This window comes from Galleria mellonella, unplaced genomic scaffold (genome assembly GCF_026898425.1).
Source record: "Galleria mellonella isolate WM207_F2 unplaced genomic scaffold, CSIRO_AGI_GalMel_v1 utg300, whole genome shotgun sequence".
Classification (NCBI taxonomy): Eukaryota; Metazoa; Arthropoda; class Insecta; order Lepidoptera; family Pyralidae; genus Galleria; species Galleria mellonella.
Genome location: NW_026442068.1, coordinates 4389876 through 4416405, shown reverse-complemented (window position 1 = coordinate 4416405; position 26530 = coordinate 4389876). Strand labels below are relative to the sequence as shown.

The window sequence follows — 26530 nt, the reverse complement described above, 5'->3', positions numbered from 1 at the left end:
CAAGCTTGAATTTTAGTATAGTTATTTATTAGATTACGCAAATTATTTAAAAGATTTTAATTTTTATAAATATAAGAATAATCTTTTTTAGCAAATATACGAATTTAATTTAAAAAAATAAATGTATTGAAGATAAGTAGTTTTTTTTATAAATCATATACCTAAAACAAATAAAAAGTTACAAGTCAAAGTACATAATATCTACTATTCATTAATTTTCACCCAGTGTCCGCCATTTTAAAAAATATGCATGATAAGTGCTATGAATTATGCATTCTAAATTTAAAAATGTTTATTAGGTACTTATTAGGAGTGGCTTGAAATGGAAAACATTGAAAAAATTTTTCGCACCATTATATTTTGAACCCAGTTTCTAAAGTTATGCTTAATTAAGAACCTAAATTTATTAAGCTTGTTATAATTGTGTCGAATTTTTATATCTAATGCATAAATTTTTTAATAACTATAGTAACATTTTTATGTATTGTTACGTATTATATAGCGACAGATTGAAAACTGCAGTAATATTTTGCGCAAAGATATCTCTAAATATTTTTTTAAACGAGCTTTGATTTTAAAATGTGTTAAAGAAGATATTATTCGAGCTCATTAAAATCGGTATTATACTTTAAAAGTTATTGCCATACCAATTTGTCTTATTTAGATTTTTTGAAAAGTAATTTGAACGCCCTTTATCCTAGAACACAGCATGTATAATCTGCATTAATTTTTTTTATAAGAATCTTTATATATTGGTCTTCTGACTGATACTATTAGCAGTACCGTTTCAATGTATGAAGTTATAAGTGTTTCAAAGACTAGGCCACAATGTAACAAGAAAATACAGGTCTGCATTGAAAGCATATATATTTTCACTTTCATAATTTGATCAGTTTTTTAGCTAGGACGTTGAAAAATATACCAAATCCCCAGAATTTCTTCAGCTACAACTTCTTTCGATGTCTTTTAATTCGTCGCATAGTTTTAAAATAATTTGTCAAAAATGGATTTTTTATTTTTAAACCCCTGAAATCGGCCCTTTGACCATTCGTTTAGAGATAGACTTTTTAAAAGTTATTTTAAGTCAATTAACAACCATGTCAAAATTTACAGAAGTTTTTATTACTTTCACCTTATAATCTGGCTGTAGTGTTCTTTGTCTACAGACAAGTTACTGTAGACCATGTGCATTGAATCCGTGTTCAATTCCCAAATAGGCAAAACAAGATTTTCTCCGTAAATATATGGCTACCATCTTACGTACGTCTATAATTTTCAAGTAAAAACTACAGTACATATATATCAAATTTATTACTAGTGTTTGCCCTTCCCTAAACACCAAACAACTAAATGCCTGTACTATGTGTGTGGAATCCATTGTCAAGCCCTCGGTGTACGATTCGCGAACTTTTTTTTTTCGGGAAAAATATGATAGAAGGATAATATTTCCAACGTCTATGCAGGTCTTAACTCATATATGGTTACCCTAATTAAGTACTCAGTCAGTAAATTATTTTGCAATTAGATCTAATTGAATAGGCATATTTTTACGTTGATAACATTTTTAAAATTTCTTTTTGTTTGAAATCTATAATGAGTCAGTTATCTTTTTACAAAGGGTACATCTGATAAGTCTGTACAACGAAATTTCGTATGTTTTAGAAATGTGAAATGTAAAAACAGACCTTGCTCGGACGCATTTAAATAATTGACTGTGCATTCTAATTAATGTTAAAAAGAAGGTTCGTTACTTGTTACCTCTTAGTGCTTTAATAGCTCAACTCATTATCACAAAATTTGCTGAACCAGACAATGAAGGCATATATATATATACTTTTAAGCATTTAATATATGTGTGCATTATGTAGTTTGAAAGTTAGTAAAAATTTAAATTTATTTTTTGCATTATATATATACTATCAGGAGCACGAGATATAGATATTATTGTACTAGGTAATAAAGTTAATTATATAAGCAAGTTAATATCCTTCCATAAAAAAAAATATTTAATCACTTTTTTTAATCTTATAGGAAATCATAATGTAAACCAAACTCAACATGACAATTAAATAAATTTATTAGTAGCACCATCCAAAACTTGCTATATACATTAATTATTATTATTAAGTATTAAACCACTTGACCTAAAAATATTCTTATTATTATAATAAAAAATAAGAATAGTTATAGCTACGATGTGTTTTCACCTGTCTTAATTAAAAAGTGCGCTGAAGAAATAGCCCCTATTTTAACCCTACTTATTAACCAGTTATTTACAGAAGATGTCCGAGATGCTTTGAAAATTTCCCTAATTAAACAAATTTATAAATGGGTGGCCAATTTTGCTAATTCTGCATGTACAAATACATAGTATTAGTTTTTTCATGTTGGAAGGAACTGGCTTACAAGGCACAGGTTACCCTAATTTGTAAGTCAGAACAAATAATATGTAACAGTGCAACCCTTTATTTGTTAAAAAAGGTTTTATTATTAAACAAAAAAAATGATGTAAATAATTATCGTGCCATTTTTTATTGTTAACATTTTCTAAAATATTTGAAATCGTGACGTTAGATATCATATCGCCTTTATTCATTTTCGAAAAATATAGTGTCTTCTACTACCATCACTATGGTTTTAGGAAAAATCGATCAACTTCATTAGAAGTGTTTAGTATATTAACGAAATTATTAATATTATATATGCTATAGGTATTATGCTTGATATAAGTAAGGCTTATGACTGTGTCTAATACAAACCGTTATTAAAAAAATTATACAACATAGGACACATCGAACTCAATACGTAGAAATAGGTCATGTCAATAACCAAAACGAACAAATAAAAACAGTAAGATCTCAAATTTCTAATTAATAAATTCAATACATTAAGATAACGTCTTCGGGTCTAAGTTATTTTTAATACTAATAAATGGTTTATCTGAGGTGATAGACGGTCTCTGTGTATTGTTTGCAAATGACGTTTCTGTTATAATTTCCTGTGAAAATGATTTAAACCTACAAAATATACAAAATGTCTTAGTGAGGTAATGTAACTGTAATTACGTGTTTTAATGTGATTATTAAATTAAATTATAATTAATTATGTCACGTATATTTTTATTTTATCTCTGTTATCTTATAATAGCCAAATTTTGTCCACAATAAAAGATGTTAAAAAATTAAAGAAAGTCAGCTCGGTCACTTATCAATTATTTATGGATAAGAAACCGTGCTAGTCAGATCTATTAGTAAATTAAAACAAATCTTATTCTAATACCTAGAACACTTACTCTCGGACAGGTATTAACAAATAGTCTTTTGAGGCTCTTGAGGTTCCGTCCCGTTCAGTAAGTAGCCCAATTCTCGTAAAAGAATTCGTGACTTTTATAAATATCGTTGATACTATTTGCATTCTAAACCATGTGTCAAATTTTCATGATATTTCGTTCAAATAAATTTGCATCGTTTTAACAATTAAAGGAAACCTACTGCTAAGAGCCGCCTGGTCCCATATGCTTTAAAATATAAACATATTTTAATTAATTTGTAATTTAATAGACTCTCTAGAAATGATAAAAGCACGTTGATACATTCTTTAAATGAAATCCATGTATCAGGTTCGGATATTTATCAAACCTTTGATATTTATGTTTTCCCATATCTCAAACTTGATAAACTGAACTTTTTATAATTCTTTTTACAATCGCTTGGATTTATTCGTTTGTTGATTTTATATTAATTGTAATATTAAAACTGCCGTTTATCTATATGGAATACTAAATTGTTTCCTAGAATCGCGTTTTAATTTCAAATGTATGTATTAAATGCAATGCAACTGTAAAGGATCTCGTCATTCATTGATGTATTTTTTCACAATTAAAACTGCATTTTTTTTTAGGAATACTTTGTATTTATTTCATTAACGTTAATTAACAGCGACACATGGAACGGGCTTTGATTTACCCATTGGTATCTTTGTAATTTGATTTACGATTGCGACACGCTTTGTGCGCGTGTTCTATCGCTGTGATACATACCTATACCTATCGTATGTTGTGCTACAAGCTACAACTCATTACTTAGAGCCGATCTTAGATAAATTACAGTCTTCTTACTATCTATATCACAGGGGTTGTTTTCGAAGTTATATGGAAGTGTGGTAGTTCATTTGTTTTTTAAATTACTTCAAAACCAGGAAGTTCTCAATTTGACTGTGACTTTTAAATGTACAATTACATTACGCGACTTCTTCGGTAATGAATACTGGATCGATTTTAATTATTATTTTTGAAAACGTGAGTATTTTTCCTAACCCATTCCATACATAAATTTTTTTATATATAGTGGAATGTTATCTTAATCATCTTAGTATCATTTGGTATTTTTTTGATAACAATGTACCTAATGCATTGTGTTTATGCAGTTATTTTGTATAAAACAAATTTCTTGATAGTTTGCTTTCGAAATATAAGGTTTTTCAATGTTCAAGAACATTGTACCGATAAAATAAAAAAAAAATACTATAAAACAATTCAAATAATGTGTGATAATTTTATTTAGTGGGATTTAATTATAAATACGATTTATTATTATAATTTACTATCCTGTTATACCTTTTAGTATAAGTGTCGAAGACCTCGGCCTTTATGTTGACACCACCTTAAGTTGGGGTCTACAGGTTGTGCATATTAGTCGTACAGTTACTTTAATTTTTCGATTTTTAAATAAGTTTAGGAATTTTTAGTTATATATTTTCTTTCTATAAATCTAAGATCTCTCTTCTCCAGTCTCTTATTCTTCCTATAATTGATTACGCTGATGTGTGTTATCCTGATCTCAATGAAGATCTCAATAAGTTGGATCGTCTCTCAAACTATTATATATGTTTCATCTTCAACCTTTGTAAATATGATCTTACATATACCATACTCAAATACTTCTCCATTCGTCAACATAAAGAGCAGCGATTATTTTGTACTCTCTATTCTATTCTTTTTGACCCTTCTTCCTCGGAGTATTTGAAATGTAAATATCGATATTTGCCAATTACGTTCTAAAGATTCTCTCTTACTTATTACAAACCAATTTCATGGCTTATTCTTTTACTCTGCAAACTTTACGAGTCTGGAACTTATTGCCCAGAAGCATACATATCCTCTCTAATAAATTTGCCTTCAAGAAAAGTGTTCAACCTCAATTCTCTATATCAAAACAAGTAATCAAGAAGGCAGTAGTTCAATATATGTATACCCATATCTTTATATGTAGATATTAATAAAAAAATAATATAATAATGTGTTAAAAAAATAATATATCAATACAATATTAACATAATTTTATGAATGTTGTATTAAATTACCAGAGGGTGACATTGTACAAAAGTCGATTACTTGGGTACCTCTGTCCCATTAATGTTTCAACCGTAAAGCAGTTGTGTTTGCATTGCTGTGTTTCTGTTTGAAGGATGGGATAAGATGTGAATTTATACGGTACAGAGGAATAACACCTGAGTCCTCAGGAATGGCAACGCATGGGGGTATCATGGACGAAACAGTATACTCTGTTATGCCCATGGTACTGCCAACGTCTATAAGCGACGGTTACCACTTTCCATCAGGTGGGCCGTCAGCTTGTTTGCCATTCTAAGTAGTATAAAAAAATTTATGTAGTTACCATCTTATACTAAAATATAAATAATTATATTTTTTAAACCGCCATCGAGTATCTTTGCACATCCTAAAGGTTGACTGGTAGAGAATGTCTATAGCATTAAATTCGCCTTTTGTACCACATTTTATTGATCAATAAAATTTTAATAAATAAATAGATATAATAATTATACCCATTTTGTATCAGATGTTAGAAGGTCTTTGATATTTGATGAGAAAAATAACAAAATATATTAAATAACAAACATCTCTTTATTTTAATAGTTATGTAATGGACATTGATAAAGAAATACATATATTCATTGTATCATAATTATGTCACATTTATATCTTATTTATTATAATTTGTAGAAGTAAAACTTGTTTTGTATGTAAGTAATTATGTATTTGTAAGTGAAGATAACACCTGTAATCCGAGCTTGAGGTAGATGATTTTAATGGCAGTTCTTTTTAAGTAAAGATTTAGGTTTGGGATACACCTATATTATATACATAAAACATTTTCCTAATAATTAAAGTATGAAATCGTGATTCTCAAATTTACACTTTAAAAAATGACACAGTTGTATAACACTATTAATAACTAATGAAAAATAAACAAATAAGTAAGTAAACAATAAATTTTCAAATCTATAATTTAAATAGGAACTCAAGTGAATTGCAAACTATTTAGAACTAAATATGAACATACACAAATGTGCTAGCGAGTTTTATGTGCCTTTATGACGATACCGATACATACAGCGACCCCAGTGCACTCTGCGTGTATCATATTTTATAATCAAATAATATTAATTAAAAATCAGTCTCGAACATTAATTTTCATAACTTTATGACATTATTCATGGTCAGGGTCAGGCACAACCCCGACATTTGTACGTTATCTCAGCGAAGATAAACAGTAGAAAATATTCCAAGAACTTTGGCTCTTTACCCTGGCGCAGTAAACCGCAGTCGGATGAGGTAGATAATGGCACAGTTCATCTTACTTTACTTTTCTAACTACCATAATTTTACAACATTGCAACATGAAATTACGACTCCTAATCAAAAGTATTTTTAAATTTGTACACATTAATTTTTGTACCAATAATTTCTTTGGAAAAAATATTTCATATGCTTAATTTACATAGGTTTCGTATAATAGAAAGACCCTACATGCCGAAATCTTACATCTAAAGAGAAAATAAAATAATAATAATCAACAATCAGTATGTACTGCTTAAATAGATACAATCATTTTATGTGCGCTAAAACATTCAGAACAACTATCATGTTTTTAAATTAGAGATTAACCGAAGAAAATAAACACATTACAACTAGTAGGAAACTAATACCCGTAGAACAAATTGCAGCGACGCGCGGTGTAGTGCCGGCCGCGAGCCGAGCGTCCGCGCGCATCACACCCTACAGAGCGGTTCCTGCACGCGCAGCATCTCACCGCGTCCAGGTTCGCCTCACACTTAACTTTCCACTAATTATTATAGGTACATAACACTTGGGCAGTGTACAATCAGAAGAGAACTTAAAATAATCTACATACATAATTATATACAATATCCATATTAAATATTCTGACTGTTTCCTTAAAAACTATAAAGAATATCTACCTAACATATCAATCCTAAGTGTACAAAGCCCATATTTCAAATAATCGTATATTTTTTTCATGTCAGCACATTCAGGTCTAAACTTTATTCAAAACAACACAGCCCACTGTGAAATAGGTGTTTACCTGACAATGGTTGGTCGGTGGTCTGACATGATCACTATATATAAATATATATACATACAATGTTAACATTAGGTAAACGTTTTTTACGAATAGGTGCGGTAAACATACCGTCTCCTCTAGGAACCTACTTCTAAGTAATAAATAATTTTGTAAGGATAGCTTTTATATACAGAAGCAAGTTGCGCTCGATCGCCAGTCGGCTAATTCGCCGCCGCTGTTCCCGCTCATTTGTATCTAATACCAGCTCGCTTTATTCTAATCACATCTAATGCTCTATTGATTCCAAACAAGCATCCCCTATAAAAGTACTAAACAAGTATCGGTTACGCGTCGGTTGGCATTTCGTCGGAATAAGTACAAATCAGTGATATTTTCAAAGGTCATTGTGTAAGAACTTCAGAATTGTGTATAAAAAGAATGATTATAAACCGGTTGTGCGAAGGAGCAACGGATCGGGGTGAACACAATGGAAATGGCTTTGTCCAGAACACGGAACTCGCTACCAAATCAATACTTAATAATTACAGATTGTGAAACTAGCTATTGTAGTTAATAATAATAAGTCAATGCCGCGGCCTCCACTGTCTTAGCTATAGTATTTCGGTTCCCGTTCATCAGGCGCGATGGGAGGAGGACGACGATCGCAGATCAATAACCATCAAACATAAGAAAAACGTTTTAGTTTGTTAAGAGACAATAGACGACGTCAATAAATCAAAAAATACCTTTTGTGCAATATATCTGTTTTGCAAGTTGCAAGACAAAGGAACAAACGGTTACGTTTTTGCTTTACCTCGCTCTACGATTATGCAAATAGTACGACAATAAGATCTAAACTGTAACGTGGATGAAAAAAGCGTTTTTATGAGAAATATTGCAAATACGAAATTATAAAAAAGAATAGACAATACTTAAAGAGACTGCGTCAGTAGTTTACCAAGAAACAGAAAAAAAGCCGTTACAATCTTTAGTAGAGCAAAAATTATTATTGTTACTTTTTTTTATAAAAAAAGTACCTATTTAGTCATAATGTGCGAGTAAAGAGCTCTGGATATTTTGTACAAAAAGTGAGCTAGTGAACACCGGCGTCGTCGGCCCGGCAGCAGCGCATGGTCTACGCGGGAGGAACTCGTATACCGGCTCAGCGGCGCATAGCGCGCAGCGACTACGCGGAATGGACGCGTAAGTCGGTGGGCGAGTCCGGCGTGGCCGGCCTCCTAGGTAGCGACAGGTCCTCAGGCTCAGTTTGCTCGGGCCATTCATCCCAACGCCAGTCTGGCGCTGATGCCGCTGGTGGACTAGGCATGTCAGGTTCACAGCCGGTGCTCGAGCATCTGTGTAATGCTGCCGCTTGCCGTCGTCTAAATCTAGCTCCGCAGCGGCACGCGAATGGCGCATCTCCTTCATGAACTAAAGCATGAGCTTTTAGTTGATTTGAATCAGAAAAGCGAGCTGGACACCGCGCACATGCATAAGGCCGCTCCCCAGTGTGAACACGTAGATGCCGTCGTAAATTGGCAACCTGCACGAAATGACGCGGACAATGTGGGCAGCTGTAAGGTTTTTCTCCTGTATGTAAACGTAAGTGTGTTTTTAGATGGTGATCACGGGTGAACCTCTTGTGACATTCACCACATTCAAACGGTTTCTCGCCGGTGTGCGTACGCTCATGGTTTTGTAAAACATGTTTATATCCGAAAGAGCGAGAGCAAACTTTGCAAGTAAATAGTTTGTCCCGTGGGGGCTCAGTCGCACCAGGTGATGAACCTGAAGAAGGTGGAGAAGGAGGAGCGGTAGATGCAGTATCTTCGAGCTTGGGTGTTCGACGTCGTTTCCTGGACCTTTCAAATTCAGGAGGTGGTAATAGCGGTGCTGGGGGTGATGGAGGCCACGCAGCCAACAGCGCACCAGAATACAACTCGGCGGGTAATCCAGCGACAAGTGCTGCGGCGCGGGTAGCCAAAAGCCGCTCCGCTAACATCGGCAACGACTCTTGGCGCATAGCTGACAGGGGCCTCACTGACACACCTAAACAAAAGAAATGTATGCCATTAGATAAGTTTGCCATATATATCCAAGCGTAGGTTACATATTATATAAACATAATTATTTATTATGATCATAACTTATATATGCAGATATATCATCATATTAGTAGGTATTATTTTGCGATATTATAAATAATATAGAGCAATTTAAAAGTAATACATGTTTAAGTGTAAAAATAAAATAGAACTTGTAGTGTTCGTCGCGATCACTTCCGTCACGGGTTAGTTTCGGCCTAAACAAACAACAAAGTCGAACCTATCGATAGCATACTTATCAGCGAGAGAGGACAAAAAACACAGCAAAAACCATAAGCCAGACGCTGCGGAGGAAACATTTGGTCGCAATCACGACGCTGCAGGTCGCTTCCGCCCCGACCTGTTGCGCAAATCGCTGGTTACGAACCTCTCTAAATCCGTCTCTATTAATTTAACTGTGGATGGCATAGGTACTTTATAATACCTATATTAAAATTACACAAATCATTAAATAATGGTTTCACACGTACATACACACCAGCAGTTAGACATTCCATTGAAAATTAGGAAGACGAGTTTGTGGAAAGTGTCAGACACCGCGAAGGGGATGGCGGGGCAGGGGACGAACGGTCCACTTACCTATATAATAGAATTAATTATTCCTCGAGCGGCAAACTCCGCCTGCCTGCTCCGCCCAAATTATATTCAAATATTAATTTCGACGAAGAAAAGCCTTTTTGAGAGCACTTAATTAAAATTAGACAAAATTATAATTGAAAGTTCTCCTCGAGGCGTGAAGAAGTGGCGCGAGGAGGGAGTTCTTTGCATTATCTACTTAGGCATGGAATTAATTTTGGTCCGTTCTTTGTTCTGCTTTTAATTGAAAATAGTTTACCTATTATTCTTCAAATATAATTAGAAATTCAGAATACATACACTATCCTTTAAACTTAGTGAAACAAATAAATTTCGGAACTAAATTGTAATTCTAAACATAGACAAAAGTAAATAGATATTATAACATTCTTTTGTTGCTAAACAAAAAAAAATAGTATCTATGGTATTTATTAAATATATTTGTACAAATGGCATAGGTCTTCTTGTTGAACTAAATAAATTATTTTCGCTGGAGTTGATGTTATTCAGAGTGCGCAGCGCAAAATAATTTTAAAGTTTGTGATTAGACGGCGAACAGGGAGGTCGGTAGAGTCAGGCCACCGAGCTCGCAGCCGGCACGTACCACCGGCTTATCCCATAACTTTTTAATAACATTCCTCTCGCTGTTTTGAGGACGAACAATGAACCGCAATCGTGATGTACCTAGAATTATAATAGCCTACAGCTGTAAAAGTTTAAACAAGTAAATAAATGAGTAATGCGCTTCGAGATTATTCAAGATACAAGTTCCTAAATAGAAAGGTATTTTACACATATAATAGGAACTGCGATGTGTGAAATATTATTAAATATCCTGACATGTTTATAGCATAATAATATATTAATTTGTAAAAGTATAAATGAGCTGTATTCCTTTATGTCGAGAGAGGCGTTAAAGTTATCCTTTTTATTGGTAGGTCGCCCCGTCGGGTGACAATGTTGGTGATAAATTTTTACAGCGCGGCGCACCCTTCCGCGCGGCGCTTTTTATGTGCTAAAGAGTTGTAATTATCCCCTCTTTATACGCCATAAATATTTGTCAATAACCCATATTCAATACTTTTATGGACTCGCCTGCGGCTGCCACTCCATAACTCATTATTGCGCAAGGGTTTGTCGATAACCGACGTGTCAATGACGTATCTACCTATTACTATATAGCTACTAAATCTTTGTTTCTGAATATTTTCGACGGTTTCTTACAAAATTCACGGGATATTACCATATATTAGTATAAAGTTATAATATTTAACCTACTTTAAAAAAGAGGAGGTTGTCGAGTGATTTTATATCATTGTCCAGTTTGAACGAAATTAAATAATTAAAAGGGTAATATTATTTAATATAAAATAAACTCTAAGTTCATGAGGTTAAGGAATAAACCTAGGTATGCTGTATATGTAAAATGTTGATTGATTAACAATAGTGTAATGTGATCAAACGAGTTCAATTACAAACATGCGACATTGCCGAACGATGACCTAATTTTGGTAATCGGTAATATAATGGAATTAACCTGCCGCTGCGGCACGGTACCGAGGTAAGCACGCGCTCGCACAGATTACGGTGTTCCTACGGTTTCGGCGGTTTAGGGTTAAGCACAGTTCGTGATACTGCAAGGCTTCTTCAACTGTCTTCATATAAATTAGTTGTAATTGTTTGTTTTTATAAGACAAGTAATTGTATGAGTGCCGTGCATATACATTTCCATTAATTTCAATAGACTTCGATCAGAAGGAGATTCTCGATACGGTTGTATTTATTGTGTTTATTACCTCATAATTTCTTCAGTTCTAAATTCGTTTGAAAAATTACTTTTTATCTTAAAGTATATACTTACAAATTTGTTCCATAGAAATTTTATCGAAATTGGTTCAGTACTGGTTTTGTTTTGTTTTTTCTAAACGGAATTGAAACTACCCTATTTCTCAAATTGTAACAATTGGATAGTTAATTAAATAGTTTTTCAAAAAAATCATTTAAATTAGTTAAATTATTTTGGAATTAGCGTAAACGCTAATTAGCCAATTAGTTTTGCATAATGAAATAACTATTTACTTTGTTACTATTCATTTAAACGAACATTAAAATTTTATATACTCTTACTTATAAACGTTGATAATATATTTTTTTCTCTTGGTAGCTAATGTGTATCTTTTGTCTACAAAATTGACATAAAAAGTCAAATTAATCAGTGATTATTGAGCAATGGGATTTTTTATAATTAAAATAATAGTTTATTTTTCTTCAATGGTATTTCTTTTTCGAAATTTAAATTAACAAAAAGAGGTATTATAAATTATAGATTAAGCATAGTACCTGTGGAATAGTAGTATAAAGAAATAGAAATATTATAATAAAATATTATTATTTAAAAAAATTAGAGCTGTTAATATACATGTTTGTTTTTGTTCATCGTAATTTTTTTGTTAACTTTTCAAATCTGTAACGATAAAATGGGATTGAATTTCAAATTCAATCGCATTTTATAAATGATAAATCATTTAATATGGCGTTCTACAACTTAAAACCGATTTCAGTTGTGCAAAAATCTGTTATTTTGATTAAGAAACTAAACTACTAAATCAATTTTGATAAAATTTCTATGAGACCAATCTGTAAGTATATTCTTTTAGATAATTTACAGCTGAGAACCTCCTTCTTTTTAAAGTTGGTTGAAAAAGAATATTTTTTAAGTATTCGTTTTAACGATTATTTAACTATATATATATATATATATATATATATATATATATATATATATATATATATATATATATATATATATATATATATACAAAGACTATTATGCTAAATTTCATAGCAATTGGTTTAGCCATCAAGAGATACAAGGAAACAAAACTACTTTTATATTTATTACATTAGTAAAATTAATAAATATGTCCTATTCTCGGAGCGGGAGAGGGATTGCTAGTAATGGTGATACTAGTCGCCATTGCTAACAATATACCCCGTCACGTCGACCTCCACGTGTTCGTTCCTGGAAACTATCAAGGGTAATTACTGGTGAAATAACACACTTATTACACCTCACTGCTGCCTCACAAGCATATACCGATAGCAAATGCAAGATTACCATTCCATTTTCATCCCATTAACTACAGGTATGCAATAGTCATGCATAAGTTGTGTTAAGGTTCAACCTACAGAAAATTATAAGTAAGATAATGTAGTAACATAATAATCGTTAATATTTAAAAAATATAAGTTATTTTTATTAGTCCGTTACCCCTTAGCGACTTAACAATTGTCGTGAAATCTAATATATATATAGTACCAAAGTATTTGGAACGGACAAAGATATAGGCATCATATAATCCCAGTTAATTAATATACACCGATTACGTGAAGTTAAGGGTAACAACTAATATATTAATAATATGTATTACCTAATTATGTGCATAGTTATCATAAATTATTGCGTCAGGGATTAAAGTTGCGTAATAGTATTATATGTCGCAACTATTGCATTTATGCTTACCAGTTTTTAAATCATTCTCGAACATTAACTATTGACACGCTGATCAATCAATTCATAAAAATTGTACGAAAATTGATATATTAATACTGTCAAATTAAATATAAATAAGTTTTAATTTGTATTGTTAAGTAGTAAATAATGAAAAAAAAAATGTATGTTTAAACATTGTCTAGTTAACAACATCATAATGAAATCTTTATTCTCCATTGCTATATATGTGTTGTGTTTTGTGCTCGTTTTTCTCGGCAAAGTCTGCTTACTGAATCAGCGATAGAATTAACTTATCACAAGAGTCAAATATAGAGTAGTATGAATGTTGTATCAAATTATGTAGTATGTTAAATGAATGTAATGAAATTCTAATATTATATTATATTGGCGTTTGTCAATTGCATAATTTATATAGTTATATTTACTAATGAAATTACCTTTTTTATGTTAACGTGACTTTTGACGTTAACGTTTTTGTTGTAAACAATCATAGCACCTGAAGTTTAATAAACTGTGTTTTTTATATAACTTATTTAAAAAACACAGGTTAATAAACTGCAGGTTTTTACATAGCAAAAAAATAACTGCCTTCCTAATGGAAAGTGGTAACTGTCACCCATAGATGTGAAGATGACTCTCATGAGTTGCTATTCCTGAGAATTACAATGTTATGACTCCACATATACTTTTTACATAGTATTTTGTGTATCTTTATATACCTAAATATAGACACGAATAACGAATTTATATAACTTTGTATATATATACATACTTTGTATATATATATGGTTTTCTGTAAAGTGATTAACTTTGGAAGCAAGTTACTAATATTAGAAACCTTTTATTATCAACCATATTAAAAAAAAAAGGAAGTTCTTAATTCGATTGTCTTTTTTTATGTTTATTACCTCATACCTCCGTTAGTTACAAACCGATTTGGAAAATTCTTTTGAAACATTGAAAATGTATTCTTTTTCTCGCTTCGGTATAGAATCAATTTTAAGAATCTCATTCAGTGTTACAAATTGCATAAAAAAAATTGAAAAAAAAAACAAAGACTTTTTGAAAATTGTTAAAATGTGAAAAATGCGTTATTTTTCAGCCGATTTCGGTTAGAATAAAATTCATATCTGGAAAACGTAATGAAATCTCTAGAACTATGAAATAGAAAGCTGTATCTAAAAAATATATTGGAGGTGAGTACCAATGATGGATTATTCAGAAGTTGTACCTTTGTGACGTTTACTCGCTAAGAGCGCGTGAGCCCGTAGTGACGGTGAATAAATATTTTGTAGCATGATTATATTTTAGGACAAAGCGATTCTTTGTGAATAAAAATAAATATTTAAACTAAACTAGATAAAGTTAATTAAAAAATTTAATTATTTTTTTGATACGAACTATATTGGATATACAGATACATAGTTGAAGGTCTGCTAGTAATTAGTAGTTTGATTTCAGTAGATATATGTGTGATATTTGTATATTTAATTCTAAAATTAACTTAACCTTAAACTATAATATTTGAATACGTAATCTACATATATGTGCGTGTGGATTGCATATTTAGAGATACATAGAATGAAACAAATAATAAATAAAATAATAGTACAATAAGTTTAAGTTAACAATCAGTTAACCGAAGATTGTACATACTACTTTGACATTATAAACAACCTGTAGTCGCATCGTATTGTATTATTTTATAAAATGAAGGTAGTTTCACATTATGTTTTATTTTTAGTTGATGTTTAATAAATTACGCTCGCTAACAGTAGATACTATGTGCATGTTTGTAGTTTTAAAAAGTTCTCATTTAAGTGCAAATTAAAATTTATGTACAAATCTTTAGAGAAATAAATATCTTAAAAAGTAAACCGTAATTTTTTTTTCAGAGAAATAATACTGTTTACAGGTGGTTTTCAACGCGTGTTTCCATGTTTTAGCTCATAAAAAATGTAATAGTTTTAAAATTAGATAATAATTTTACTATTCTACCTACTACCTATATTGTATTTTTTTTGATAAATAAATATAATCGATATGTTAAAAAAAAATATTCAGTTTATTTAGCAGATTAATTTTAATGTACCCGAAGGTCATGGCATATTCAAGATCTGATTTTATTACAAAAAGTATACTTACAGATTGCTTTCCAAAAAAATTATCAAAATCGGTTCAATAGTTTAATTATTATTTTTTTATTATAGCACGACATGTAAACGCGCCATCCTGAGCGAACACAAAGACAATATGGTCCGTAAATACTGTCAACCGAAAGTAGAAGAATTAAATCAAAATAAGTGACTTTGCCATAATTGAAGTAGTTTTTTTTTGTTTTGAGGAACATAATATTAAATTGCCATTGTACTTTAGTTCATTACTGGTAAATCATAAATTATATACGCGTATATTTGTACCTGGCGAATCTCGTCTTTGACCTCCTTTTTATTACTGCAAATTACAACTAAACTAAAGAGAAGTTGGTAATTACTTTTTCTATGGACGAATACAGCGCCAAAAAAACATAAGTTATAGGACTAATTTTTGTACTTTTTGTCATTCAATAAATTCTAAATATGTATAATAAATATAACTAGTATCAAATAAAATAATAAAATACGATCACTTATATAAGCATTTATGACGAAAGAAAATATAAGCAAAAGTAAATAAGAAATAGAATATAAAGAATTCAGGGTAGAAAATTTTATTAAATATTAATGAATAGTACTCACGCAAATTATGCAGAGAATATTGTGTTTGTAAAGCGGTATATCAACATTATTTTCACTACGAACTGGAATATAAACTCGTTACAAGTTACCATAGGCAATGTATCGTATGGTAATTAATATAATTTATATTTTACGAAAATAATAAATGCCGTAGCTACGTACTACGAACCAAGTAATATTGTAGCGGATTCGTAGCAGCCCGCTACGCGCTCGCTAGCGCCTACGGTTCACTGAATCTGCAAAAACTCTGTTCGAATGCAAATAAACATGTGTGCTAAGAGAGCGGCGCGGTGGCGGCCAATCGCCGCGCTCGTTACACGCATGTCGCGTGCCGCTAACTTTCGAAACTTTTTTACACATATGCACTTCCTTCAGATTCAGCAGACCGCGGAGACAGCGAGGCGCACCACAAATAAATCTCGACCAACCTCTCGAATTCTGCGTCGACTGCAGCGACAAGGCCATCTCACATCAGTTTCACGGAAAATGCATTTATTTGCACTACTCGTTGTTGTATGGGGGGACGGCTGGTGATCCTCTAGATGAACTGTCTTAAGTTTCAAATATTGTAATAAATTCGTGAACAATGCCGTTTGGACGCCGATGACATGTTATCACGGCGCGAAGTCGCGATTGTGAATGATCAAAGAGCGCGGTACGAACACGCTCCGTGTGACCTACCACAACACTGACGGCCAGCGGTGGCGGCGAGCGTGTGGCGGCCGCCCCTCCACGCTATAAACACACCCCATTGCCCCTCCCCGCGCGACCTCAACACCCGCGCCCCGCATTACCCCCGATGCACTCCACGTGTGCACGCAATGCATTCACTTTTTATGGCCGCTACTACATTATGTTCCTTCCTGGCGCAGTTTTTTACTATCGCTGCCGCGCTGTAAGAATGCCACATAAGCGCTTTTTATGTTTATGAGCTCCCGTTTGGGGCGGGCGGTATTCTTTCCTACAAGAACTAATTTGAGAACATACAGTCTGCTGCCGAATCATTAGTTATTATTACTTTAAATGGGTAATAGTGGCTCTTGGAATGATAGAATATTTTATCATATAATGTGATGATGAAATAAATCAAAACCTGTTAAGTGGTGACTTAGACTATATAATGAATGCTTTGTTTTACGACTTTCATAATGAGCACAAAACTTGCTTGCAAGCTAAAGTAAAATATTTTATAGACATTTATTAAAGTCTCAGAATTAAAATTATTAAAATCCAAAGACTCTGATTTTAATAAACATCACAAAGGTGTACGTAAACTTCAACCAAACAAAGCAAGATTAATAGAAATAAAATGTGACTACGCTATTACTTTTAATAGCAAATTGACAAAAGTGTGTTTATTTTTGCATTAAATTCTTTGTGGAATAGGCAGAGCGAAAAATATTAATCGCTTTTTATATTTATCACCTCATAATTCGTCCTATGCAAATACTTTAATTCTGAAGACAAAAATATACTCATATATGAATTTAAAATAAAATATGTATTATGATAAATATTTAGGCACAATGCATAATACAACAGGTGACATGCAAGCTGTATCTTAAGCCTTATCATCGCTTTCCATCAGGTGAGATCGTCATTAATCGCAGGACCTTTCAAGAGTATAAAACCACTTTACTATTTACTCTGTATCTAACATCTAACCACTGTAGTAATTGCAAAATCTAATAATTACCTCGATGTGTTGTGTTTATACCTATAAAAAGAATCGTTTACATAGGCAAAAGAAGATATTACTCGTTCAACCGTCTACTGGTCTTAAGACCTTGGGTAAGTTATAATTACCTTAAGGAATTAGCAAGGGATTTGACAGTTTTAATAATAAGTTACAAAAAAATTATATTTTTAAATATCTTGTAATCAGGTACCGTTCACTCAAAAGATTTTTTAATCTTAATAACGAAAATTTATAATTTACTAACAACATAAAAAATATATATATAAATATTAATAATACAAAATTTCTCTGTTCTGTCTATTGCCAGACATCAACCAATATGATTAGTAAAAATAAGCATTACCTATTATAAATCATTATGTTCTATCTACCATAGTATTTTCAATTCAAATTGTATATTTAATTTTCAACTTAGTTTTAGACCATTAGTACTTTTCTTTTCTTTTTTAAACTAATAAAAGTATATAAACCGATATTATTTTACACTAAAAGAGTGTAAAATAATATAATATGTAATATAATAAAATAATCAATAAAAAAACCATGACATTCTCTGAATATGATTTAAAAGTAGATCCATTACGATAGTATGTCCATAATAAATATATTATGGACATAATGTCGCGGTTGACGTAGGTATACTTATTTATAATAATGCAATACTAATAATACAGTGTATAGTTTATTTTCTTCACAATACCAGTAGTCATTAATTATAATTATTAATTTCTAATTAGTTTATTTCAAGTTCTTTCTTAGGTAATAGTCATCATCATCATATGCCTCCCCTATAAGAGAGGCCAGTAGTTACTACGCTATGCAGGCGAATTGGCAACCGCAATTAGGCATTTGGTGATGTTTTAAGAGAGACGCTGCAGCCCATACCACGGCCATTAATTTCCTTAACGTTTTACGCTGTTCTTCCAAACTTGCTGAATTATACAATATTATTATGTCTATTTGTACAACAAATAGTCCGTTTTTTTATGGATGATAATGGAATGGTAAACCCCACTTACACTATCGGTATACGCTGGCGGGGCACCAGTGATAGATGATAGGTGAAGATGAACGCAGGTCAGTTAGCCCATCGTGATGAACTTCACAAGAATTAACTATGATGGTTTCCAGGAGAAAACGCGTGGAGGTCGACCTGACAAGGTATATTGTTAGCGATGGGCCTGTTAAGTCCCAATTACTAACAATCCCTTCCCCCTACAATTAGTCCGTTACCCTAAGGTTGTCTTGAAAAGATTGCTTTTAGCGATAAAATCGCCTTACTGTGCTTATACAACTGTATCGTTACATTAGTCTATTGTCTTGCTTATTCTCTATATTGTGTAATGCAAATAAAGTATACTTAACCATTCATTCATTAAGTGACAATTATTGTAGCTTATTACCTAAATTACTAAACCTTTACAAATGATATATATTAGTTAGCAATTAATAGCTAATTAACAAATACATTTTAACAATCGCTTTAGTTTTGTTATTAATAATAATTAAACCATTTCGTATCCGTTGATTAACATGTTAATTATTAACACGTTTTATACACGTTGAAAATAAAATATAGACTATATCGCAAAATCTAATATAAAAATGCTATAAAAAAGCGATTGATTTGTGAACGTGTAGTTACAATTATGAATGTGGGAGACAAAGTGGCACGAGTCCGTCCTTCAGGCAACATTTGGAGGCAATTACTAGTTCAAAGACAACATGCATAAAGAGCATAAGTGTCGGAACGCGGCGTCAGTTCGCGTAAATTAAGCGTTTTTATTGTGCCTGCTACTGTACCTATTTTTACCACTTTAACTATTTTTACCAGTTTTAGTGAGCACGCGCCGCCCTGAACGACTCGCTTTTTATCCCTCTTTACGAAAAGTAAACGAGTGTCCCTACAGGGAACTAATAATAGATTTACATACACTCGTGTAGCGTATTTTACAAATTATGTTTATAAGGTTTACTACCTACAAAAAATCAGTTTACTCTCCTATTACAGTTTATTTGATTACAATTGTTTTAATTCCGCTGCTATTAATATGGATGCGACTGCTAACACTCGAAGTTTGACTCTGTTATTATTACCAGAAGTACTCTAACCTTCCATACCAGCCTTCCATATTATCCTTCAAGTGTCGGCAATCGCACATATATCTACTAATAGTAGCAGCATTAAACAAAATAAATCTAATCTAATAAACAATATGTTTTTTTTATACCACTGAGGTGGCAAACAAGCATACGGCCCACCTGATGATAAGCGGTTACCGTAGTCTATGAACGCCTGCAATACCAGAGGTATCACGCGCGCGTTGCCGACCCTGAAGAAACCTCTTTATATAGGCAATATAAACTTCCGCAAAATAACACACAGTAAATCTCTTGTTACTTAAATCAATATGTGTGTAATATATATAATAATTAAATATAATAAAAAAAAATTATTGCCAAAATACACGAAAGCAAATTTTATATTCACATATTTATAATTATTTATATCGAACACAGGAAGTACTCAAGCAATTTTCGTAAAATATAATAAGTTGTAGGTCGGTAATTTATTACAATATAATCGCTAACGAATAGTTAAATGAATTTGAATTTAACATACACATCTCACATAGATAAAGTCAAATATAAGTGTCTTCGTTTCTCTTATATTAACACATTTTAAAGAAGTATCTATGTACCTATCCATATTTATAACAACATTTTATATTTAAAATAATGAATCAAATAAGCGAAGAGCTTATTAAGGATAAAAAACAACACTGTTCTTTACACAATGCACGGTGCAAAAGATTGTTAGTTTTTTAAGAGCATTGCTCCCACCTGCTGCTGTCGCGTGCCTCTTATATCTACAGAAGATTTTCTACTGTATACTATAAAGAATAAGGTTGAAAATAACACCCCAATATATAAATGCAAGGAAGTTTTTTAGATAAAAAAGTGAGTAGTCGTCTCATTCTGTTGTAGTGCATCATCTCTGTTCAGCAGGATGTTTAGTTCTGTTATCTCGCACACGCCGTCGCACCTTGCCTTGGTTTCGGAAGCAGACCCTCCCAATGTTTTACCGCGATATCTATAAATTAGACAACAACGAGATATCTGTACCTGCAGCATTTGCAGATAAACAAGCAAGTTTGCCATTGGAGCAGGTGCCGTCGCTCTATCTAATCTAAAATCAATAGTAAAACATTAATTAACATGAAAATATTCCCGAAATTTGCAGATTGCATCGAGACCGCATTGTTGATTTAATGTTGTACCAATTAGATGTAGAGTAAATTAGGTAAAAACCCGAATACATATATAATTAAATGTGTCGCAAAAACTAGTTTTACAACTATTAATGTTCTACTTGTCGAATAATAATTTATAGACTGAAAACATTATATAAGTATCCTACACGGAAATTTTAAGAATTTAATATTTTTTATTACACAGGTTTTTTTTTAATAATAATAGTATAAATGTAGATAGGTAGTTAAGATACCACTTTGCAAATACGAGTTATATTCAAAAACGATCGCCGCTTATTTTATTTTAATTAAATGTATTCAAAATCGTTTGTATTAACTTAAATCTATAGATTGTTTTTATTACTTAGACTAATAAACAAAAAGTTTATTCTTTATAAAATAATATAATAGATTGACACTTATCACAATTGTGACTCAATAATTATAATAAGGATGTACTTTTTCTACCACAAAGTGATAAGATTGTCCATAATAATTTTATGATTTTATAGCAAAAAATATCAAACATCATACCATAAACTTAGACGATGTCTGATAAATATTTTCTTTCGTTGAGAGAGATCATACTAAAGTATAGCAAAATCCGCATTATCTGTCAATTTTCAACAATAAAATTTAACAACTGGTTTATTATTTACATTTGTAACTTCCATTCTGGTATGAATGATTTGGTGTGAATTATTTTTATTTATTTTTAGTTCATAGAATTCATAGTTCACTAAATTAAGTAATAAAGATATTGGATAGCATCAATTAATAATGACGTATATTTCTTTCATACTCGTAATTTGTTTTTATAACCTGCCGAGGATTCATAAAGTGCGTATTCTTCAGGATCGGCAATATGCACTTGACCCCTAGTGTTGTAGGTGTTCGTAGGCTACAGTGATCGTAACCATCAGGCGGGCTGTATTCTAGTTTACCAACTTCGTGGTATAAAAAAATCTGTAATCACTAAAGTATAGGTAAATACTATCTGAAACACGCAGCTATACGAAATGGAACAATCATAATATACACTATGTACTAGTCCTGGATATGATACATTTAGGTACCAAGCATTATAATCTGTTCATCGGATCATTTTATTCAATTTAAACTTAATTAAATAACAAACATCCAAACATCTTTACAAACTGTTACGTTTATTATATTAATAGGTATAAAATAGTATCCTAGTAAGAGAGATAATAAAATCAACCGCCTACGTCCAACGAAAGTAAAAGCTGAATATTTCTTTGTTTTGTGGAGAGGCATTCTCCCCCCGCCTCCCACCCTCCGGCCAACATCTCAAAGGAGCCAACTCTTTGAAGACGTGAAACCACAATTAAGCCTTGCCAAAGAGAATTCAAGGCCACATCACATTACTCCTTGGCTTCAAATGAAAGGGATTCGTAAACTCTACCATACAACTCTCACTTTCTTTTCCTGTTTCGTGTATTATTCGCAAATATACTCATTGTTTGTTTCTTTTATGTAAAGAATCCTTTCGCAACGTCATCAATTGTCATTCTAATAACAAAAGTGCATCTTCATATCTAAACTACGACTTGTTTGGACGAAATTTTGCTTCAAAAAGTGTGAAATAATATTTGGTAAAAATTATAAAGAAAGAAAATATACTGATATAGTATAAACGATTTATACCGTATGATAAGTAGTTATACATATTTTTATACAAACCGTTTTTATTGATTAAATCAATATATCGTTACCCGTTTAAAAGTATATTAAATGTCTAATGCTTCTATTCTCAAACTCGCTTTTCTTACTTTATACATGTACTATATAAATTTCAATTACCTACACAGAATTCACATAGAATCCCGAAAATAAATTTAGCCAAAGTCGAAATATCTATATAACTGGAATGCAAAGTACTTGGAGTTGTATTTATTATCTGTTTGAATCTATGGCTGTGAATATATAGAGCAGTCTTTAATCTTATAGAAATGAAACTGTGTAAGCATTGAAAAATAAAAAAAAAGTATTATTGTTTTATCCAAGTCCAAGTTCCAATTTATATGACATTTGCAAATTCTATTCTCTCGCCTGCATTGCAAGGGTGTGGGTGGGTGCGCATTGTGATCAATCTCAAGTTAATGTTTGGGTTGACTAAGTACACACCAATAACGTTTAATGCCGAATCATCGTCAAAAGCGAAAGTTAACAATGGAAACAAAGTAGGCCGACATGCTAAACTATTGCGTTTTATCTGAAACAAAGTGAATCTTCGAATAATTCGCAAATTGGGGCACAACCCTATTTTACGACACTGCGTCCGACGCATTGTCTGATAGTAGATAAAGCCTTGTGAAACTTTTTGCTGACTTAGTTTACAATAGGTAGCGAATGCCAACAAAAATCACTAAGGCCATAGTAAAAAGACAAGGCCACTTAGACTATTAGTGATCAATGTAGAGCAAAACAAATAGCATGCGACTTATTTTATGGTTATTGTAAACAACTAGAGATTTTTTATTACATATTTTAATAAATAGTCATATTGTTTTCATAAACTGCATCACAAGATCACAAGTTTTGTTACCCACAGTATTACGTAATTTATAGTTTAAATATTTAAGGGTTAATTAAATCTCTATTAGTCATGAATTACAAGAATAACTAATTATAAACCCGTCGCATAAAATAAATAATATTTATTATTATTAAATAAATATTAAAACGTCTCAGTAAGAGACGTTTTAATATTTATTTAGTAATAAACATTTATATTACTAATATAAATGTTTGTGTAATAATATTTAATTAAACATTTATCCTCATAATATGAAATTTAATAATGATATTTTAATGTTTCTCGCTCTATACTTAATCACGCTCAACTGACTGATTAGATTACAATAAAATTTAAAATTTATACACAAATAAATAATGTCACAGATTAATCCATAAAATACTTTTGAAAAAAAAATACGAAATGTCAATAAAGACTATACTTTTAAAGTAATTTAGAGGTTAAGAGTACCCATCCGTTACATATCAGTATTCACGTGGACCAAGCTGCGAGATATAGCTAGTATTAAATAATAAGTAGGTATATTTAATGCTCTTCTAGGCAAATATTTTATATTCTTTGAGTTGCTAAACCCGTAGTAGCTAATTATTTTGTACAACAGATCTACGTCCCTTCCATGTGAACGACAGATGTGCGTTAGCGCCGGCCAAAATCATAAAAATTGTGAATATTTCATAATCACGCATTTGGCCGTTACAAATCAATCGTACACAAGCACAATGAACTTGCGCTTCAGCTAGTTTTTTTTATTTGTGTGTAATTTTAATGTAAATTTTGAGTAAACTTGGCACAAAATCTGGTTTTGCTTTATTGTAAGGGAAGGGCGGTTGATCAAGAATCAATAATAACGTTTATAACAATCTTGTGATTGATTACAAACTAGTTTATGTAGATTGACGTCTCTATAATCCGTTTAAAATGACATTAGCACTAATTAAATCATCTTTGTTAAAAATTGCAATACTTGTAATTAACTGACGATGCAACAATTAGATGAATGCCAACCGAATGAATAGTGCAATTACCACATTCGTATAACGTTTTTAAAATAAAATAAATATTTGTAACGAATACCTGTTTTTTTTTTTTATTTGTTAACAAGAAGAACGTAAGTATATAGTTTATAGTAATTTCTAACATATTTTAATATAACAAAATGATGTTATATAAAAAAATAAATTTTCACTTGAAATCGTTACGTCTATTTAAAGTGACATCAGTAACGATGTACTTTCATATAAAATTCTTCTGATTTTATGTGTCCATCGTTCCGCTACATCGAGCAGGTGAGAACTGGCGACAATTGAAGGAGAATAAAGTATAAAATATCGCCTCCAAAGGATTCGCATTGAATATTTATCCCTAGCCGCGTAGCCCTGTCCGAACGCCCTTTGTTCTCAACGGCCGTTTAAACTTTTGATTCTGCAACTGGCAACAGTCAACTGGACCCTTAGAATTGATTAAAATGTTTAACGTATCTAAAAGTACAGTAAGAAATAAACTCTACCGTGATAGAAATATGGTAGTATATTGAACAGAAAATGAGCGGTAGTTACGCCATTCGTTACGTAGCAAATGGCCATTCTATGCTTGCGTCACGGACTCTCCCCTTCCGGGTGTGATGAATAATTCCCTTTTTCTCCGGGAAAGAATTGTCCTTACGAACTATTCCGGCGACTCGATACGCACCGTCGGCGGCCGCTCCGCATAAATGTGAATTATATCCTACACTATCCCACTTACAGAACTCCTCTTTTTATTTCAACGCTAAAACTGGATTTATGTTTTCCCCAAGAGAACATTATGACCAGTTATATGTTTATATACCCATAAACTAAATATTTCATTTTACACAGAATATGGCAATTACTTCATAAATTAATTTTATCTACATAGGAAAATTAAAATACAACGGAACGTTTTGTATTATCTTAATATGAATGCAAAAACATCACAATCTACTTAAGTTTAACCTTTGAATTGTTCGGTAATAATCAAATGAAATACAGTCACATAGGTAAATGAGTTTAGTAATAATGTAACATTTCGCAAATATGCTTATATAAAGTTTAATTCAAATTAATTAATCAAACTAATGACTGATTGAAACGAATTTTGATACGTGGATGGACCAAGTCTATACATCATACAAAATAAATTGGCGCTGGTAAGCTACGGGATAAAATTAGTATTGAAATATTTGTCATATGTATTCAGTTATAAAATATATTGTAAGGCATACATCTATTCCACTTTTTCTTCTTCACAAAGAATTAATGTGATCGCGTATTATATCAGTGTCGAGCTTGGTCCGGCGCGGCGAAGGCGGCGGGCGAGCGGCGAGGCAACGGGGCAGCTCGATCACTCCTTCTTTCTATCCCCATTCATAACGTCTTTCAAACGTCTAGCGGTCTTTGTGTCACTCCTTCCAGGCTCACTGGAGCTGTCATCTATTGTCCAACTCCGCGACTCGTCTCGTCCGCTGTCAAACGTCTTGCACAAATTCAAAAATAACATCGACATATTACATTTTTTGTACGGCCCTGTGCAAACGAAAGATAGGTAAGTTTAACGTGTTGGTCTCTTTGTATAATGCAAACAAGGGACGTCTCCTAGTCCCTTATCTAATCTTATTGATTATGAATGAAACTGATAAATATGTAATACAAAACAATTTTTTCCGCATCCTATTTTGTTTC

At 31.8% G+C, this 26530-nt stretch overlaps 1 protein-coding gene across 2 annotated transcripts; it reads right to left on the bottom strand.

Moving 5' to 3' along the window:
* Positions 1–5946: 5946 nt before the first annotated feature.
* On the bottom strand, positions 5947–17017 carry LOC113509134 (protein krueppel-like). 2 transcript variants are annotated; one of them, XM_031907688.2, is made up of 2 exons: positions 16319–16677; positions 5947–9434 (listed from the first exon to the last, which is right to left on the bottom strand). In XM_031907688.2, exon 2 carries the CDS (start codon positions 9406–9408, stop codon positions 8572–8574), a length of 837 nt encoding a protein of 278 aa, XP_031763548.1. In that variant the 5' UTR covers positions 9409–9434; positions 16319–16677; the 3' UTR covers positions 5947–8571. The 2 variants fall into 2 exon arrangements, with proteins under 2 accessions (XP_031763548.1, XP_026748238.1); XM_026892437.3 differs by lacking the exon at positions 16319–16677 and adding an exon at positions 16747–17017 and having other exon boundaries at positions 5949–9434.
* Between the last annotated feature and the right edge of the window lie 9513 nt (positions 17018–26530).